This window comes from Zea mays, chromosome 1, assembly GCF_902167145.1.
Source record: "Zea mays cultivar B73 chromosome 1, Zm-B73-REFERENCE-NAM-5.0, whole genome shotgun sequence".
In the NCBI taxonomy this organism is placed as follows: domain Eukaryota; kingdom Viridiplantae; phylum Streptophyta; class Magnoliopsida; order Poales; family Poaceae; genus Zea; species Zea mays.
In genome coordinates, this window is record NC_050096.1 from 5141829 (window position 1) to 5162466 (window position 20638).

The 20638-nt window shown below is 50.4% G+C and overlaps 1 protein-coding gene across 8 annotated transcripts; it reads left to right on the forward strand.

The window, feature by feature from the left end:
• Positions 1–14155: 14155 nt before the first annotated feature.
• LOC100281788 (uncharacterized) lies at positions 14156–20091 on the forward strand. Of its 8 annotated transcripts, none has more exons than XM_008677215.4 (6): positions 14156–14462; positions 15082–15190; positions 15333–16105; positions 17146–17531; positions 18365–18425; positions 18863–20091. In XM_008677215.4, the coding sequence occupies exons 3-6, from the start codon at positions 15347–15349 to the stop codon at positions 19517–19519; spliced, it is 1863 nt and encodes a 620-aa protein (XP_008675437.1). In that variant the 5' UTR covers positions 14156–14462; positions 15082–15190; positions 15333–15346; the 3' UTR covers positions 19520–20091. The 8 variants fall into 8 exon arrangements, with proteins under 8 accessions (XP_008675437.1, XP_008675423.1, XP_008675432.1 ...); NM_001368098.1 differs by having other exon boundaries at positions 14250–14462; positions 15330–16105; positions 18863–20080; XM_008677219.2 differs by lacking the exon at positions 14156–14462 and adding an exon at positions 14469–14983 and having other exon boundaries at positions 15330–16105.
• Positions 20092–20638: the final 547 nt, after the last annotated feature.

The following is a 20638-nucleotide window of genomic DNA, read 5'->3' on the forward strand; positions in this document are numbered from 1 at the left end:
CAATTTTTCAACATTTGCCGGAATAAATTAACAAGGTAATATATTTAAAATAATTGCATCCATGCTGTTATTTTTGATTGAACATTTGATCCCAAGTTTAAAATTCAAAACCAATTTGAACTAGAAATTAGAAATGAATTAAAGGGAAAAGAAAACAGAAATTTGAAAAAGAAAAGAGAAGGAAAAGCTAAACAGGCCGGTAACCCTGTTTTCGGCCCATTTAACTTCGTGTCCGCGCGGCCCTGGGCGGGAGAGGGCGCTGACATGGGTGGACCCACCGGGCGGTCTTTTCCTCGTGCTCGCCCTCGCCTTCTCACTGACGTGTGGGCCGCTACTCCTTTCTCCGCTGGGCTCGCGCTCGTTGGATGACTAGTGGACCTGGGTTGGCAGTGCTACCCTCTCCAACGAACGCCGAGGATGGCGGAACGTAGCGGAGGACGCGCGGTCATGCGGCCGTGGGATGGTGCGCCTGCCCACCGAGATCCGCGGGGGCGTGAGCTTATAAGTCCCGTGGACTCCGCCATAGGCGCTAGAGCTTGACCGCGGAACCCACAGAGAGAGACAGAGAGAAGGGAGTGCGGGGAAGACTCGCCGCCGCAGACAAACGACGGTGCTCGTCGTCGGCGTTGCTCCGCGAGCCAATTCTGGTCACCAGTGGAACCTTGGCGAACTGCGTGGAGCGAATTCATCGCCGTGGGTCGCTGCACGATCCTCTCCGACCTCCGTAAGAGCTGGGGACCGCCGTCGCTGTGGCCGACCACCTCCGCGGTCCTCTTCGATTCAGGTAAGTGGCCCAAGTCACCTAGTACACCCACGGGATGGAATATGTTCGAGTAGATCGGGGAAATTCGGGGCGGGATTTGGCCGATTGCTGTAGCCGGCCATGTCCTCGCCGCCGCACGGGCCAAGGGCGCTGCCGTGTGTGTGGGGGCCGCCGCACGGCTGATTTGGGGGAAGAAGAAAGTACTCGCACCGTTGGATCTCCGACCGATGGAGGAGATTTGATCCCAAGGTATCTCTTCGCCAAATGAATATGGGCCGTTGATCACTGGATGGTGGAGATCTAGCTGAAGCATAACTTTTCGCTCTGACGAATGTGAACCATGGGATGGGAATCGGATGGACCTGGTCTCGTACCGGTTCACTTAGAAGAAAACCTAATCGGTGCCATTGAGTTATGATCCAACGGCCGGTAGAGAGTGTGAGAACATGTAAGAATGATCTAATCTGGGTGCTTGATGGACGATCGGACGGCCCATAATGCACCATACCCCTTCGTCGTTTGATTTTGTAAAAGAGCCCCTGTAGAATCTAGTAATCAACCCGTCGTCCTAGGGGAGGTGTAGATTGTGTCTAGGTTCATTTTGCGCCTGAAACCCTACCTTCTCTGGTATTTGACACGTTGTCCAGGTAATTAGTAAAACTAGAGAAAACTATATAAGAAATGATTTTCAATATAAAATTAATTGTAGAAACTTAATTAATTCCTAGAAAATGCATCTTTACTCCTTTTCAGTCCATTCCAGTTTCTATAATTCTATAATATTATTGTTTATCACATAGTACCTCTGGTTTGGCATGAAAATTGTATTAAAATTAATCCCTTGATTAATCTTGTATTGAATACATAAAACCTTAGGAAATTCATAACTCCTCCGTTTTAACTCTGATTTGATCCGTTCAAGTTGCGTTAGTCTTGTATAAATATTTACTACGAAATAATAGCATTTATTATACCATGCCCCATTCTTTTATAATTAGATCTCTGTTTAACTTATGTTGGTTAGTCTTGTTAATCTCCCTATCATTAGAATATACTAGAATATAATCTATGGTCCATTTATAACTTAGATCAAAGTGAGTTAATGATTTATAATATATTCTCTCATATGATTTATACTAATCAATTTATAATATAGTTTAATATTTTAATCACATATATCTTCTATAAAATCATAACTCCTTAACCATGACTCCGATCTTAGTGGTTCTCGTTCCCGCGATCTCGTAGCAACGCGTAGATCATTATTACTCAGTTTGTACTTATGTTTGGTGTGATGTTAATTTTGTCTATACCATGTTTGTTTGTATTGCTACGACTAGCGCGAGGTTTTGAAGATCTGAAGAATCACCCTGGTAACTGGAATCTCAAGTGCCAGGCAAGTTGTGCCCTTGATCACTTCTTTTTACCCACTCATGTTCTAATTAATCATAATGATCTGCATAGGTTAATTTTGATGGGACCCAATAGGTTACCCTAATTTGACTATCTTTATACCTTGTTTACCACTGAATTTTTTGGGTAGTACCTGCTATTGCTTTATGTGGTTATGGGTATGGAGATACATTTTATTCATGATTATACCTTTATTATCAGTTGTTATTTATTGTTCATGATAAGATCATTATGTTAATTGGAACATGGAGCGACCACCCGGGAAAACAGTGCTACCACAAGGGTTTAATGGGACGCCCTTGGCTGATTAACTAGGAAAGCTAGTGGAGGTCTTCCTTACCCGAAAGGGGCAAGGGCAGTAAGGGAGTGGTCAGTGTAGGGAGGTCCTTGGGTTGACTTTGCTGCGATGGCGGTCAGGCAAGAACCCTGCATTGGAGCTTCCTATAAACTGTAGCGGGATTTCTGAAGCTAGTGGAACTTTGTAAAGGCCTCATAGTGTTACCCTGCCTCGCTTCCTTGGTAGAGGTGTATGGGATTCATGACCCCTTGGCAGATGGGTAACACGGCTTGTGGGTAAAGATGCGCAACCTCTGCAGAGTGTAAAACTAGTATACTAGCCGTGCTCACGGTCATGAGCGGCTCGGACCCTCACATGATTAATTTATGGAACCTAAATTCAATTTGTCATATGCATTTGCATGGGATTATTTATTAATTTTGTTCTATTATTTATTATGGTTTGGTATTTACTTACATCTAGTAATTGCTAATAAAAGTTTGACCAACATTAAAAGCAATACTCAGCTTTAACCATTTTCTTTGATAAGCCTTACACTTCATGAGCTCCCACCTTTGGTGAGTTCATGCCACATTATTCCCCACAACTTGTTGAGCGATGAACATGCGTGAGCTCACCCTTGCTGTCTCATACCCCCCACAGGAGAAGAACAGGTGGTTCAAGAGAAGCCGCGTATCGAGGAGTTTGATTCGATCTAGGTGGCGTCTCCCAGTTGACTTTCTGGCGCCAATGATAGTTTTTAGATCCTGCTATATTTATCTTTTATTTTGTAAGACTTCCGCTATGTAATAAGTACTCTGATTATTATGACATTTATCTCTATACACTCTGTGTTTATATATGTTGTCTTCTTTGGCGCATGTATGAGATGCACCCGGCCTTGTCCTTTAAAACCGGGTGTTACAAACCCCCATCAGCACGAAGCTGCAAAGGCCTGATGGGTGCGATTAAGTCAAGAATTCGGTCCATTCAAGGGACATGATCGTGCTTCGCCCGAGCCTAGCCTCGGGCAAGGGAAGCCTACCCTGGAGAACCTTCGTCTCGCCCGAGGACCCCCTTCCAGCAACGGGCACACTATCGGCTCGCCCGAGGCCCAGTCATCACCGAGAAGCAACCTTGGCCACATCGCCACGCCGACCGACCGAATCGCAGGGGCATTTAATGCAAAGGTGGCCTGACACCTTTATCCTGACGCGCGCCCTCCAGTCGACAGAGCCGAAGTGACCGCAGTCACTTCGCCGCTCTACTGACCGGCCTGACAAGAGGACAGCGCCGCCTGCGCCGCTCCGAATGCTGAGCCACCCGACAGAGTGAGGGTGACAGCAGCCAAGGCCGGCCTCAGGCGTCATAGGAAACTCCGCCTCGCCCGACCCCAGGGCTCGGACTCGGGCTCAGCCCCGGAAGACGGCGAACTCCGCTCTGCCCGACCCAGGGCTCGGACTCGGGCTCAGCCCCGGAAGACGACGAACTCCGCTCCGCCCGACCCAGGGCTCGGACTCGGGCTCAGCCCCGGAAGACGACGAACTCCGCCTCGCCTGACCCAGGGCTCGGACTCGGGCTTAGCCCTGGAAGACGGCGAACTCCGCTCCGCCTGACCCAGGGCTCGGACTCGGGCTCAGCCCCGGAAGACAACGAACTCCGCCTTGCCCGACCTAGGGGCTCGGACTCGGTGAAAGGGAAATGTGCCCTTGGGCCATTTCTAAGTATTTTGGTGGTTTAGTGTCCAACACAAGTGCCTAAGTGTAAAATGGTGGACAAAGTACAAATCAAGGATAAAGGTATGTTTCTCAGACTTAGTACATTGTTTTAGAGACTAATGTATTGTGTCTAAGTGCTGGAAATAGGAAAAATCCAATTGAAAATGCCTTGGCTTGAGCAGCCAAAGTATGCTCAGTCTGGGAGCACCGGACTGTCCGGTGGTGTGTCCGGTGCGCCAGGCTGGCTCGAGCAAAGTGGCTGCTCTCGGGAATTCGACGGCGGTGTACGACTATAATTCACCGGACTGTCCGGTGGTGCACCGGACTGTCCGGTGGGCCGTTCATAGGCGAACTCGTCGTTCTCGGGAATTCATCGTCGACGTACGGCTATAATTCACCGGACTGTCCGGTGTGCACCGGACTGTCCGGTGAGCCAACGGTCGACAGGGCCAACGGTCGGCCGCGCGATCTGCGCGGGACACGTGGCCGAACCAACGGCTAGAAGGGGGCACCGGTCTGTCCGGTGTGCACCGGACATGTCCGGTGCGCCAACGGCTCTCAGGCTGCCAACGGTCGACTGCGCCATTTATGGAAGGAAATCGGGCACCGGACTGTTCGGTGCGCCAGTCGACAGAAGGCAAGATCAGCCTTCCTAGATTGCTCTCAACGGCTCCTAGATGCCTTAGGGCTATAAAAGGGACCCCTAGGCGCATGGAGGAGGACACCAAGCATTCCTACAACATTCCTAAGCACCAAGACATCGATTCCGCGCCTTTGATTCTTTGCGATAGCAATTAGAGCTCTAGTTGAGTGGTGAACTCATTGAGTTGTGTTGTGAGCTCTCGTTGCAACTTGTGTGCGTGGTGTTGCTGTGATTTCTTGTCTTGAGTGCGTTGCTAATCCCTCCCTTGCTCCGTGCTTCTTTGTGAATTTCAAGTGTAAGGGCGAGAGGCTCCAAGTTGTGGAGATTCCTCGCAAACGGGATTGAGAAAAGCTAGCAAAACACCGTGGTATTCAAGTGGGTCTTTGGACCGCTTGAGAGGGGTTGATTGCAACCCTCGTCCGTTGGGACGCCACAACGTGGAGTAGGCAAGCGTTGGTCTTGGCCGAACCACAGGATAACCACCGTGCCATCTCTGTGATTGATTTCTTGTGGTTATTGTGTTTTGTTGAGATTCCTCTCTAGCCACTTGGCATATACTGTGCTAACGCTTAACCAAGTTTTGTGGCTTAAGTTTTCAAGTTTTACAGGATCACCTATTCACCCCCCCTCTAGGTGCTCTCAATTGGTATTAGAGTCGTTCTCTTCACAAAGGGACTAACCGCCCGAAGAGATGGATCCTAAGGGGAAGGGTATTGTGATCAACGATAAAGAGAAGGAATCTTTCGTCAACGAGCCAAAGGATGACAAGCCTACCGACTCGGGCTCGGGCCATAGACGGAAAGATGGGAACAAGAAGAAGACGAGGCACATCAAGGAAATCGTCTACTACGACGACAGCGATGAGTCTACTTCTTCCCAAAAGGACGACGACCACAACGACTACGAGAGAAGGAAACCGGTCAATTCGAACTTTTCTTTTGATTACTCTCGTATTCCTCAAAGTACAAATGCTCATTTATTATCTATTCCACTTGGTAAACCTCCTCATTTTGATGGAGAGGACTACGGATTTTGGAGTCACAAAATGCGTAGTCACTTGTTCTGTCTCCATCCTAGTATATGGGAGATTGTAGAGAGTGGAATGCACTTTGATAGTACGGATAGTCCCATGTTTATTAATGAGCAAATTCATAAAAATGCACAAGCTACTACTGTTCTTCTAGCTTCATTGTGCAGGGATGAATACCACAAAGTGAGCGGCTTGGATAACGCCAAGCAAATATGGGACACCCTCAAGATTCTCATGAGGGGAACGACGTCACCTTGCTCACCAAGATGGAGTTGGTGGAAGGCGAGCTTGGACGATTCGCGATGATAAGGGGCGAGGAGCCGACACAAACATACAACCGGCTCAAGACCCTTATCAACAAAATAAGGAGCTACGGAAGCACGCGATGGACGGACCACGACGTCGTCCGACTGATGCTAAGGTCCTTTACCGTTAATAATCCTCATTTGGTGAATAATATTCGTGAGAATCCCAGGTACACCAAAATGTCGCCCGAAGAAGTCCTTGGAAAATTCGTAAGCGGGCAAATGATGATCAAGGAGGCGAGGTACGTGAACGACGCTCTAAACGGTCCAATCAATGAGCCTCAGCCCGTTGCTCTCAAGGCAACAAGGAGCAAGGAGGCGTTACCCAGCAAGGTAGCACAAATTGAGGCGGCCGGACTTAATGATGAAGAGATGGCACTCATCATCAAAAGCATTTTATTGCTAACTGTCCCAACAATGATAGTGATCAGGATCAAGGGAACAAGAGGGAGAAGAAGAAAAACTATAAGAAGGCAAAGGACGAAGCACATCTTGGCAAGGAGTGGGATTCGGATTGCTCCTCGTCCGACTCCGACAATGAAGGACTCGCCGCCACCGCCTTCAACAAATCATCCCTCTTCCCCAACGAGCGTCACACATGCCTTATGGCAAGGGAGAAGAAGGTATGTACTCGAAACTCTACCTATGCTTCTTCAAGTGAGGACGAATCTAGTGATGAGGATGAAATAGATTATTCATGTTTATTTAAGGGTCTAGATAGAACCAAGGTAGATAAAATTAATGAATTGATTGATGCCTTGAATGATAAGAATAGGCTTTTAGAAAAACAAGAGGATTTGTTGTATGAAGAACATGACAAATTTGTAGAAGCACAAAAATCTCATGCCTTAGAAGTTAAAAGAAATGAAATGCTTTCTTGTGAATTATCTTCTTGCTATGAGACGATTTCTAGCTTAAGGAGCATTAATGATGATTTGAATGCTAAGTTAGAAATAGCTGGTAAATCAACAACTTGTGTAGAAAATGTTGTTATTTGCAATAGATGTAAAGATTTTGATATTGATGCTTGTAGTGAACACATAGCTTCTATTGCTAAGTTAAATGATGAAATGGCTAGTCTTAATGCCCAACTTAAGGCTAGCAAAAGTGATTTTGATAAACTAAAATTTGCTAGGGATGCCTACACGATTGGTAGACACCCCTCAATTAAGGATGGGCTTGGCTTCAAGAGGGAAGCCAAGAACTTAACAAGCCATAAGGCTCCCATCTCCACCAAGGAGAAAGGGAAGGCCCCTATGGCAAGTAGTACTAAAAAGAACCATGCTTTTATGTACAATGATAGAAGACAGTCTCATAGGAGTTTTAATGTTTTTGATTCACATGCCTATGATTCTTATGCTATGTTTGCTCCCAGTTCTTCCTATATGCATGGTAGAGATATGCCTAGGAAAAATATTGATCATGTGCCTAGGAAGAATATTGTTCATGTTCCTAGGAAAGTTATGAATGGACCCTCTACAATTTATCATGCTTTAAATGCTTCCTTTGCTATTTATAGAAAGGATAGGAAGATAGTTGCTACGAAATTAGGGGCAAAATGTAAGGGTGATAAAACTTGCATTTGGGTCCCTAAGACAATTTTGACTAACCTTGTAGGACCCAACAAGAGTTGGGTACCTAAGACCCAAGCCTAAATTTGCCTTGCAGGTTTATGCATCCGGGGGTTCGAGCTGGATTATCGACAGCGGATGCACGAACCATATGACGGGGGAAAAGAAGATGTTCACCTCCTACGTCAAGAATAAGGATTCCCAAGATACAATCATATTCGGTGATGGGAACCAAGTCAAGGTGAAAGGTTTAGGCAAGATTGCAATATCTAATGAGCACTCTATCTCTAATGTGTTTTTAGTTGAGTCTCTTGGATATAATTTACTATCTGTCAGTCAATTATGTAATATGGGATATAATTGTCTATTTACAAATGTAGATGTGTCTGTCTTTAGAAGATGTGATGGTTCACTAGCTTTTAAGGGTGTACTAGACGACAAACTTTATTTGGTTGATTTTGCAAAAGAGGAGGCCGGTCTAGATGCATGCTTAATTGCTAAGACTAGCATGGGCTGGCTGTGGCATCGCCGCTTAGCACATGTGGGGATGAAGAACCTTCACAAGCTTCTAAAGGGAGAACACGTGATAGGTTTGACTAACGTGCAATTCGAAAAAGATAGACCTTGTGCAGCTTGTCAAGCAGGTAAACAGGTTGGGGGAGCACATCACAGCAAGAATGTGATGACCACTTCAAGACCTCTGGAGCTGCTACATATGGATCTCTTCGGACCCGTCGCCTATCTAAGCATAGGAGGAAGTAAGTATGGTCTAGTTATTGTTGATGACTTTTCCCGCTTCACTTGGGTGTTCTTTTTGTAGGATAAGTCTGAAACCCAAGGGACCCTCAAGCGCTTCCTAAGGAGAGCTCAAAATGAGTTTGAGCTCAAGGTGAAGAAGATAAGGAGCGACAACGGGTCCGAATTCAAGAATCTTCAAGTGGAGGAGTTCCTTGAGGAGGAGGGGATCAAGCACGAGTTCTCCGCTCCCTACACACCTCAGCAAAATGGTGTGGTAGAGAGGAAGAACAGGACGCTCATTGATATGGCGAGGACTATGCTTGGAGAGTTCAAGACCCCCGAGCGCTTTTGGTCGGAAGCCGTGAACACGGCTTGCCACGCCATCAACAGGGTCTACCTTCACCGCCTCCTCAAGAAGACTTCATATGAGCTGCTAACTGGTAACAAACCCAATGTGTCTTATTTTTGTGTATTTGGGAGCAAGTGTTATATTCTTGTAAAGAAAGGTAGAACTTCTAAATTTGCTCCCAAAGCTGTAGAAGGTTTTTTATTAGGTTATGATTCAAATACAAAGGCGTATAGGGTCTTCAACAAATCATCGGGTTTGGTTGAAGTCTCTAGCGACGTTGTATTTGATGAGACTAATGGCTCTCCAAGAGAGCAAGTTGTTGATCTTGATGATGTAGATGAAGAAGACGTTCCAACGGTCGCGATACGCACCATGGTGATTGGAGATGTACGACCTCAGGAACAATTGGAGCAAGATCAACCGTCTTCCTCAACTATGGTGCATTCCCCAACCCAAGATGACGAACAGGTACCTCAGGTGGAGGCGCATGATCAAGGGGGAGCACAAGATGTTCAAGTTGAAGAGGAAGAAGCATCTCAGGCACCTCCAACCCAAGTTCGAGCAACGATCCAAAGGGATCATCCTGTCGACCAAATACTGGGTGATATTAGCAAGGGAGTAACTACTCGTTCAAGATTAGTTAATTTTTGTGAGCATTACTCTTTTGTCTCTTCTATTGAGCCTTTCAGGATAGAAGAGGCCTTGCTAGATCCGAACTGGGTGTTGGCCATGCAGGAGGAACTCAACAACTTCAAGCGCAATGAAGTTTGGACACTAGTGCCTCGTCCCAAGCAAAATGTTGTGGGAACCAAGTGGGTGTTCCGCAACAAACAGGACGAGCACGGGGTGGTGACGAGGAACAAGGCTCGACTTGTGGCAAAAGGTTATGCCCAAGTCGCAGGTTTGGACTTTGAGGAGACTTTTGCTCCTGTGGCTAGGCTAGAATCAATTCGTATCTTGCTAGCATATGTCGCTCACCATTCTTTTAGGTTGTACCAAATGGATGTGAAGAGCGCTTTCCTCAACGGGCCGATCAAGGAGGAGGTGTACGTGGAGCAACCCCCTGGCTTCGAGGATAACCCCGACCACGTGTGTAAGCTCTCTAAGGCGCTCTATGGACTTAAGCAAGCCCCAAGAGCATGGTATGAATGCCTTAGAGACTTTTTAATTGCTAATGCTTTCAAGGTTGGGAAAGCCGATCCAACTCTTTTCACTAAGACGTGCGATGGTGATCTTTTTGTGTGCCAAATTTATGTCGATGACATAATATTTGGTTCTACTAATCAAAAGTCTTGTGAAGAGTTTAGCAGGGTTATGACGCAGAAATTCGAGATGTCGATGATGGGAGAGTTGAACTACTTCCTTGGGTTCCAAGTGAAGCAACTCAAGGACGGCACTTTCATCTCCCAAACGAAGTACACACACGACTTGCTAAAGCGGTTTGGGATGAAGGACGCCAAGCCCGCAAAGACGCCGATGGGAACCGATGGACACACCGACCTCAACAAAGGAGGTAAGTCCGTTGATCAAAAAAGCATACCGGTCCATGATAGGTTCTCTGCTTTATTTATGTGCTAGTAGACCGGATATTATGCTTAGCGTATGCATGTGTGCTAGATTTCAATCCGATCCTAAGGAGTGTCACTTAGTGGCTGTGAAGCGGATTCTTCGATATTTAGTCGCTACGCCTTGCTTCGGGATCTGGTATCCAAAGGGTCTAACTTTGACTTGATTGGGTACTCAGATTCCGACTATGCTGGATGTAAGGTCGATAGGAAGAGTACATCGGGGACGTGCCAATTCTTAGGAAGGTCCCTGGTGTCATGGAACTCTAAGAAACAAACTTCCGTTGCCCTATCCACCGCTGAGGCCGAGTATGTTGCCGCAGGACAGTGTTGCACGCAACTACTTTGGATGAGGCAAACCCTCAGGGACTTTGGCTACAATCTGAGCAAAGTCCCACTCCTATGCGACAATGAGAGTGCTATCCGAATAGCGGAAAATCCTGTTGAGCACAGCCGCACAAAGCACATTGACATCCGGCATCACTTTTTGAGAGACCACCAGCAAAAGGGAGATATCGAAGTGTTTCATGTTAGCACCGAGAACCAGCTAGCCGATATCTTTACCAAGCCTCTAGATGAGAAGACCTTTTGCAGGCTACGTAGTGAGCTAAATGTCTTAGATTCGCGGAACTTGGATTGAATTGTAGCATACATATGTTTATGCCTTTGATCATGTTCATTCTGCATTTTGTTGCTTATTGTGGTGCTCAAGTTGTACAAACACTCCCTGGACCTCACAAGTCCTTTTTGCAAGTGATGCACATATTTAGGGGGAGCTGTGCTACAACTTGACCCTTTGAGACTAACCATGTACTTGAGTTTGGTTGTTTTAGTCTCAAAGGAGGATTGAAAGGGAAAAGGTGGACTTGGACCATGCAAGTCTTCCACTGCACTCCGATGAAAAGAGTAACTTTTCCAAGTTCATCTTTATACTCTTATTGCCTATGTGTTCTTATTTGAAGATTTTGGTGAGGCAATGGGGTTAAAGGGCCAAGATTGATCCCGTTTTGGTGCTTGATGCCAAAGGGGGAGAAAATAAAGGCCAAAGCGATAAATGGATCAGCTACCACTTGAGAGATTTTGAAAATAGTAGAATAAAGCTTTTGGTTTGTCAAAACTCTTTTGTTGTCTCTTTTGTCAAAAGTTGGCTTCTTGTGGGGAGAAATGTTGATTATGGGAAAAAGGGGGAGTTTTTGAAATCAATCAATTTCTTTTGGAATGACTCTCTTTATGTCTTAACATGTGTGTTTGACTTAGAGATAGAAATTTGAATTTGATTTGCAAAAACAAACCAAGTGGTGGCAAAGAGTGATCCATATATGTCAAATTTGAATCAAAATAATTTGAGTTCTTATTTGAAGTGATTTTGTACTTGTTCTACTTGCTTTATGTTGTGTTGGCATAAATCACCAAAAAGGGGGAGATTGAAAGGGAAATGTGCCCTTGGGCCATTTCTAAGTATTTTGGTGGTTTAGTGTCCAACACAAGTGCCTAAGTGTAAAATGGTGGACAAAGTACAAATCAAGGATAAAGGTATGTTTCTCAGACTTAGTACATTGTTTTAGAGACTAATGTATTGTGTCTAAGTGCTGGAAACAGGAAAAATCCAATTGAAAATGCCTTGGCTCGAGCAGCCAAAGTATGCTCAGTCTGGGAGCACCGGACTGTCCGGTGGTGCACCGGACAGTGTCCGGTGCGCCAGGCTGGCTCGAGCAAAGTGGCTGCTCTCGGGACTTCGACGGCGGTGTACGGCTATAATTCACCGGACTGTCCGATGGTGCACCGGACTGTCCGGTGGGCCGTTCACAGGCGAACTCGTCGTTCTCGGGAATTCATCGTCGACGTACGGCTATAATTCACCGGACTGTCCGGTGTGCACCGGACTGTCCGGTGAGCCAACGGTCGGCAGGGCCAACGGTCGGCTGCGCGATCTGCGCGGGACACGTGGCCGAGCCAACGGCTAGAAGGGGGCACCGGTCTGTCCGGTGTGCACCGGACATGTCCAGTGCGCCAACGGCTCTCAGGCTGCCAACGGTCGACTGCGCCATTTATGGAAGGAAATCGGGCACCGGACAGTGTTCGGTGTGCACCGGACTTTCCGGTGCGCCAGTCGACAGAAGGCAAGATCAGCCTTCCTAGATTGCTCTCAACGGCTCCTAGCTGCCTTGGGGCTATAAAAGGGACCCCTAGGCGCATGGAGGAGGACACCAAGCATTCCTACAACATTCCTAAGCACCAAGACATCGATTCCGCGCCTTTGATTCTTTGCGATAGCAATTAGAGCTCTAGTTGAGTGGTGAACTCATTGAGTTGTGTTGTGAGCTCTCGTTGCAACTTGTGTGCGTGGTGTTCCTGTGGTTTCTTGTCTTGAGTGCGTTGCTAATCCCTCCCTTGATCCGTGCTTCTTTGTGAATTTCAAGTGTAAGGGCGAGAGGCTCCAAGTTGTGGAGATTCATCGCAAACGGGATTGAGAAAAGCTAGCAAAACACCGTGGTATTCAAGTGGGTCTTTGGACCGCTTGAGAGGGGTTGATTGCAACCCTCGTCCGTTGGGACGCCACAACGTGGAGTAGGCAAGCGTTGGTCTTGGCCGAACCACGGGATAACCACCGTGCCATCTCTGTGATTGATTTCTTGTGGTTATTGTGTTTTGTTGAGATTCCTCTCTAGCCACTTGGCATATACTATGCTAACGCTTAACCAAGTTTTGTGGCTTAAGTTTTCAAGTTTTACAGGATCACCTATTCACCCCCCCTCTAGGTGCTCTCACTCGGCCACGGCCACGGAAGACAGACTCGACCTCGACCTCGGAGGAGCCTCCACATCGCCCAACCTAGGGCGCGGACCGACCACGTCGACAGGAGGCGCCATCATTACCCTACCCCGAGCTGACTCAGGCTACGGGGAACAAGACCGGCGTCCCATCTGGCTCGCTCCGCCAGATAGGCAATGATGGCGTCCCGCACACTCTGTGACGACGGCGGCTCTCGGCCCCCTTACGGAAGCAAGAGGACATCAGCAAGGACTCGACGGCTCCGACAGCTGCCCTCTCGCCAGGCTCCAGCACTCCTCCGACGGCCACGACACCACACGAACCGGTTGCCAAAACCCCTCCGGCTGCCACGATGGCATGTACTTAGGGCGCTAGCTCTCCTCCGCTAGACACGTAGCACTCTGCTACACCCTCCATTGTACACCTGGATCCTCTCCTTACGCCTATAAAAGGAAGGACCAGGGCCCTTTTACAGAGGGTTGGCCCGCGCGGAGAAGGACGGGACGGCGCTCGCGCAAGGCCGCTCGCTCCCACTCCCGCGTGGACGCTTGTATCCCCCTACTGCAAGCGCACCCGACTCAGGCGCGGGGCTAACACGAAGGCCGCGGGATCCACACTCTCTCACGCCCGCCTCCCTCCGGCCGCTTCCTTTCCCCCCTTCGCGTTCCGCCTTGCGTCGATCCATCTGGGCTGGGGCACGCGGCGACAATTCACTCGTCGGTCCAGGGACCCCCGGGTTTCGAAACACCGACAATTACATTGCCGTTATTTCCAAGAGACTTCCCAAACTATCCTTTGGCACTTGGTAAAGAGCTCACCGAAAAAAAACACTTAGCAAATTATTTGACACTCACGAAGAGCCAAATTTCGGTAGTGATTTGGAAACAAAGGAAACATACGGACATAATAATTTGGCGAAAGCGAAAAGGAGAGTGGTAGTATCGATCAGATTATAATTATTAATCAGGCCAGCTGGGGGGACGCAATTAATTACCCTCCCAGATGCATACGGATACTGGTGCTAGCCTACCACCACTCGTGAGTTGAGTTCAGCACGCAGATGTTTGGACGGGATATATATAGGCGCGATGCAGCAGAGTAGACTGGGCATGGGCCACTACTGCTAGTGCTAGTGCTAGTAGCAGCGGCACAGCGCGGAGAGGCAGAGAAGTAGCCAAAGCCAAGTAGGAGGAGGAGGAGGAGGCAGGGCGCGGGGCGAGAGCTTGACGCGGCAACCACCGCTGCACTGCACTGCACCCCTCGCTCCTCCGAGCTCAGCAGCAGCAGCAGCAGCAGCTCGCTCGCGGCATGTCGCCATGTATGCTTTTGCTGGCGCCCGTCGCCCCCACCCTTTTCCCGTTCCCCTTCCCCGCTCGCGGATGAGATCTTTGGGTTTGGTTGGTTTCTTTAAGACCCGAGCGTCCAAATCACCCCTGTGCTACTGCTGTGCCTGCCTTTTCTTTTGATCCCAATTTCCTCCTTTTCCACCCCTGCCCTCCCCCAACACAAAGCGAGATTCTTGCTTGCTTGGCAGAGGTAAAGAGGGGGGGCCTATGGCTACCTAGCTATCTATCTGCTAGCGGCTCGTGCTACTATTCTTGCTCTCCCCCGATGATTGCTACTTGCAACGCATCTTATTTGACTTAATTAGCTTGCTTGCTTGCTTATGTTTTCTCCTTTTTCTCTCTCTTTTCTCATCAGGACTGTATATGTTTTCTCTGGTATATGTGTGTGTATACATCTCTCTCTCTCTCTCTCTCTTTTGCTGTGTGTCTGTGTTCCTCGTTGATCGATGATCATGCGTGTCGTCTGGGCTGGTCGACGATGAGCTATAGCTGGGTAGTATCAGTAGCTAGTAGCTATCCCCATGCATGGATCATATCACTGCTGGCCGGCCGGCCGGTGGTCGCTGAGCACTAACTACGTGCCTCTTGTAGCCATGTCAGGAAAGATTTATCTGGTCGGCCGATCGAGCTCCTCTCCTCCGAAGCACTGAAGCTCCAGCGGCTGCCCTGCCTGACAGCCACTCCGCACGACAAAATTAAAGTGACTTTCTCCTTCTCCCCTTGTTCGATCCTATTCCTTCCACTTCCACTCTCTCTCTTTCCTTCCCCGCCCTCTCCGCCGCGCTTCTGCTGATCCGTGTGCTGTGTGTGTGTGTGCGCGCGCGCGCTTCAACCTCAAGAAGCGCGGGCGATCAAGATGGCGCACGACCCCAGCCTGGGCTTCGCGGACTACTTCTCGGCGGCGGCGGCGGCGGGCGCCACGGCGATGGACGACGACGTCGGGGCGCCGGAGCTCTATGGCCTGCATGCCGACGACATGGAGTTCCTCGGCATGCGTGGCCTGGCCGCCATGCCCCCCGCCGCGGCACACCACCAGCACCACCACCATCACGGCCACAGCAAGGCCGGTGCGCTCCTCGACGACGACGACGCGGGGGTGGGGCCAGACGTCAGCGGCTCCGCGGACGACGCCACCATGCGCTTCCTGAGCGAGCAGCAGCAGCAGCAGCACCAGGCGCCGCTGTCGCTGTCGCTGTGCCGGCCGGACGTGGCGACGACGTTGCACGAGCAGCAGCACCTCGCCGGCGGTGGCTCCTCGTCCCGGTACCATCAGGAGCAGCAGCCGGCGGCGTGGGTGCAGCAGCAGCACGACTACTCGCCGTCGCCGCAGCAGCACGCGTGGCACCTGCGCAGCTCCAGGTTCCTCGTCCCGGCGCAGCAGGTCCTGCAGGAGTTCTGCAGCCTCCCCGTGGACAGCAGCAGCGCTGCCGCCTCCAGCAAGCGCGCCAAGGCCGCAAATAAGCCGGCCTCGCAGCAGCAGCAGCAGCAAGAAGACGGCGGCGGCGCCGAGGGGTCGTCGTCGTCGGCCTCCTGGGCGCCGTCGCCGCAGATCCAGGCCATGGACGCGCTGGAGCTGCAGCGGCTCAAGGACAAGCTCTACATCATGCTGGAAGAGGTGAGCAGCGCTATAGCTCGCAACCGACCGATCGCCGAGCGAGCTGGGCAGCTCGGGTCTAGCTAGATAGCTAATCCATGATTAATTAGGCTCTACTAGTCCAAGACGAATCTGAGGGGGGAGAATAAGGGGACAAAAAAAAAAAGCTAGCAGGAAAGTACTACTAGCAGCAGGAGTTCAATTATGGTTGCCGGAAGGGTGCACCTGCGACTAGGGCAGGGAAGGGACGCCATTCTGGGGCCTCGCCCTTCGCTTTTGGAAACCTCTATTCTCCCTCGCCCACCTTGGGGTATCTTCCATCCATCCATCGACCCTGGGGCTGGGGCTGGGGCTCGGGGTCCCCTCCCCTCCTCCCTCACCCCCGGCCGGTCATACATGCAGCTGTGCTGCGGCAGACTCGCCCGCACAGTCTCTGCACAGCGCTATGACTCTGGGAGTGCAAGGACCTGCTGCTGGCCTTTTCTTTCGCTTCTGCATGCTGCTAGGTGCTAGCTACTACTCCACTGTCCACTGCCTTCTTCTTTGCACGCCCATCCCCTTGCCATTCAATGTCTCGGGCTCGATCGATCGCACAGTAGTCACGCTCACGCAGGCAGAGGCAGTTTTTACTGGTACTGTGCTCAGCTGCGAGGCAGCCGCAGGAGCTCGGCTCAGCTAGCTCTCTCGCACGTGAAATGTTATTGGAGAGTTCTTCTAGTTCTAGGTGGGTTGCATGGGGTCACCACCACCGGAAGGGCGGCAGAGGCAGCAGCTGTGTGGGCAGTGGCAGAGTTACTGCACCGGCAGTTGTTACCGTTTCACTGTTACATTGGCCCTGCAGCTGGCCGGCCATGCATCACTTGTGTCTGTGTCCTTGCCAGTTGCCACTGCCTGTGCCTGCACCTGTGTCTGTGTGTGGTGGTAGTACGAATCTAGCTACTGGAACAACTGGAAATGCATGCATGCATGCATATGCATGGACGGACGCGTCTGTTAAAAATGTCCATTCGATGGAACCATGCATCCATGCACTTGCACTCGTTAATAATTTATATTTGCAGGTGGACCGGAGATACCGGCGGTACTGCGAGCAGATGCGGGCGCTGGCGGGCGGGTTCGAGGCGGTGGCCGGGGAGCGCGCGGCGGCGGCGTACACGGCGCTGGCGTCGCGCACCATCTCGCGGCACTTCCGGAGCCTCCGGGACGGCGTGGTGGCGCAGCTGCAGGCGGCGCGCAGGGCGCTCGGGGAGAAGGACGTGGCGGTGCCCGGGATGACGCGCGGGGACACGCCCAGGCTCAGGGTGCTCGACCAGTGCATCCGCCAGCACAAGGCGCTCACCCAGGCCGCCGGCATGATGGAGAGCCACCCGTGGCGCCCGCAGCGCGGACTCCCCGAGCGCGCCGTCACCATCCTCCGGGCGTGGCTCTTCGAGCACTTCCTGCACCCGTAAGCATGCTGCACTGCTTCTTCCAGCTAGCTGCGCGCTAGTGTGTGGTGTGATGATTTTAATTTCTACCCCGATAATCCTAGCTAGTATATATTCTGATGCATGCATACGTGCTAGCTAGCTTAACTTGATGGTCGACGTACCAGCTTGTTTACCTGTTAGCTAGGGATTACAAGAAGCTAACTGATTAAGGCTAGTTTTCTTCAACCAGGTTCGTTTTTATGTTTCATATGAACACAGCTAGTGCATGCAAGTAGCTATACAATAATACTACGATAGAGCAAGAAGCAACCGAGCTACCAAGCAAGCAAGCTAGTAACCACACGTCACTAACCTTGTCAGTAGTACGTGCTAGCGTAATTAGTTGGCACGCTGCACGTACGCGCGCGTGACCATTAGTTGCTTCCTGTGATGGTATGTATGTATGGTATCTTCCAGTCCGCTTAGGTTTCCACAGCTAGCTACCATTGTTCTTTCCGGACCACGGTTTTGTCTTCTTGGCCGGTACTGTGCATCAAACTAATTAAATGCTTGCTCAAATGGCCATTAGCTAGCCGGATGCTAGCTACTACTTGAGCATATAGACGTAATATTTCGTGTGTCCTTACTAAATCAGTGACTGTGCCACCAGCTAGCTATACCTGCCTTCCGACGATCCTCATGGTTTTCCTCTAGCTTGCTAGATGTTGATTTGTGTTTGGTTGAGCTAGATGTTGATTTGTGTTGTTAGTATTTTGCTTGTTTATTTTTTTAGAAAAATTAATAAACAAGCAAGGAGCCCCTCCCCAAATTTTAATATTGTGCTCGCATCTCTCATATCGTCTCATCACAGGTATCCAAGCGACGTCGACAAGCATATCCTGGCTCGCCAGACGGGCCTCTCACGGAGCCAGGTACGTACGTGCCAAACACACCACACTGGCTAGCGAGTTCAGCTGAACGAAAAGTAATACATGCATGTAACATCCATGTTACTATATACTAGTACAAAATAAACTACAATACACACACACATACTCCTAGCTAGCTATATATATATTGCCATGTTGTTTGCATCGACCGGCCGGGCCGGGCATTCGTTCTGAGAACAAGAAAGCTTACATTATGCTAAGCAATTGCGGAGGATTCTTTGGAACCGGCCGCGTCGCGTAGATGACACATCAATTCATTGGTTGCCATGTCAAGGTCGAGCCAAATGTCCTCTTGTGCGCGTTGCGAATGCCGTCTCCATGAAAGATTCTTTGTTTAGGCGTGTGGCGTGTCCACGACCACCTGCGGTAGCTCTCACTACAACGACGTACGCGATGACAGCATGCTCGCATGCCCGCAGGTGTCCAACTGGTTCATCAATGCGCGGGTCAGGCTCTGGAAGCCAATGGTGGAGGAGATGTACGTGGAGGAGATGAAGGCCGAGGGCCAGGACGGCGGGGGCCAGCAGCAGGTAGGCGTCGCCGTCGCCAACAACCCTAACCCTAGCAGCGCCGGCCACGCCTCCGAGGCGGCTGAGGACGATGGGCGCGGGGACAGCGGCGGCGGCGCCGTCGTCGACCGGAAGCCGACGCGGGCGCAGCTCCTGCACGACGCCGGCTCGCTCGCCTCGGTCGTCAACATCGGCGGCGGATCGCGCGCGGGATTCGGCATCATGGACCACCTCGACTTCGACGCCTACGGCGGCCACCATGCCGGCGCCGTGTCCCTCACGCTGGGCCTGCAGCAGCACGACTCCCACGCCGACGGCGGCGCCGGCGGCGTCAACATCGCGTTCGGCGCGCCGCCGCCCGCGCACCACCACGGGTACCTGTTCGCTCCGACGGCGGCGGCGGCAGGCCATCAGATGGGCGGCGGCGTGCACCCGGGACTACACCACCACGTCCAGTTCAGCGGCGCCGGCGCCGGCATCGACGGCGAGGCGGCGCACGGGCAGGAGCACTACCGGGGCCTGCAGGGCGGCGGCGGGTTCCACCTCCTGCGTGACCTGGCCGGGTGATCGATCTGCTCCATCCACGGCCCGTGCATCCGCGGTCGGCCGCGCGCGAGCTCTAGCTGCGACTCCGAGTGAGCTGAGCGATGGGGACGTCGTGCCGGCGCCTAGCTAGCTACCGGGTGTCCGCGCCGGATTCATGGCACGCACTCGATCGCGCGTGCGCTCATCCGGCCACAGCGGCGCTGTGTACGTACGCACCGGATTTGTTTGGCTTGTTGCTTGCCTGGCTCGTGCCGGTCTCCATCGGTCTCGATCGCCGCCGGCGGCGGCTTGGCCGGGCCCGGGTCTAGCTGGCTAGCTAGCTGCCCTAGTTATACATAATATATGTATTTGTAGCGTGTACAGATCGGGTCGCGATCGAGCAGTTTGGACGCGCGCAGGTGCAGCTAGTACTAGTAGTAGCTAGCCCGCCGGAACTGCGTAGTTGATCAAACACGCATTGCATGCAGGTTAATTGCATTGTTTGTCAATTTCTTGAAGGATTCGACGACGTACGGCACAATTTATACCAGGCATTATTGACGATTTTCCTGGCAGAATATTCATCAGTCCATATGCCCATGCATGTTTGCGAATTGTCTATATGTATGTTTGTGATTGGCTGGTGTGTAAGCCTCTGGTTAGTTTGCATTATCTAAACTTTTCGTAAACAAAAAAAGGTGAGAGCGTCAGCTAATGTTTTTTTTCATAAATTGAGTGGCTGAACAATTTGAAATGAGCTATAAGAGTCAGGCCAGTTTGGATCAACTAAAGTAAGTTGGTGTCCACTAATAAAAAGCTCTAGCTGGTCCAAACAACCCATATATACATGGCTTCTAAGTTTAAACTATCCAACCACACAGCTTATAAAAGATCTATAAGCTGGCTTCCTCCGGTTATTGCAGCTTATAAAAAGTTTAGTTGATTCAAACATGAACTTGAGTGCTTGGACTGTGTATAAGCTGGACAGTTTGAAAATCACCCTCTACTCCTTCCACTTGTGAACATGCAATATGCGCCAAGATTGAATCATATATAACAGTAAACCCGTATATACGCACTATAGCGCTCAACCATAGTGTAGGCGAAAAAACCAGTAATAAATACTTTCTCCAATTATTAATATAAGGTCAATAGGTCTGT

Excerpts from the sequence above, each read along its gene's own strand:
- LOC100281788 (XM_008677201.3), top strand. The coding sequence starts at position 15,347 with ATGGCGCACGACCCCAGCCTGGGCTTCGCGGACTACTTCTCGGCGGCG. Across the intron at positions 16,106-17,145 it reads TCTACATCATGCTGGAAGAG|GTGGACCGGAGATACCGGCG; the intron begins GTGAGCAGCGCT and ends TTATATTTGCAG. Across the intron at positions 18,426-18,862 it reads CGGGCCTCTCACGGAGCCAG|GTGTCCAACTGGTTCATCAA; the intron begins GTACGTACGTGC and ends GCATGCCCGCAG.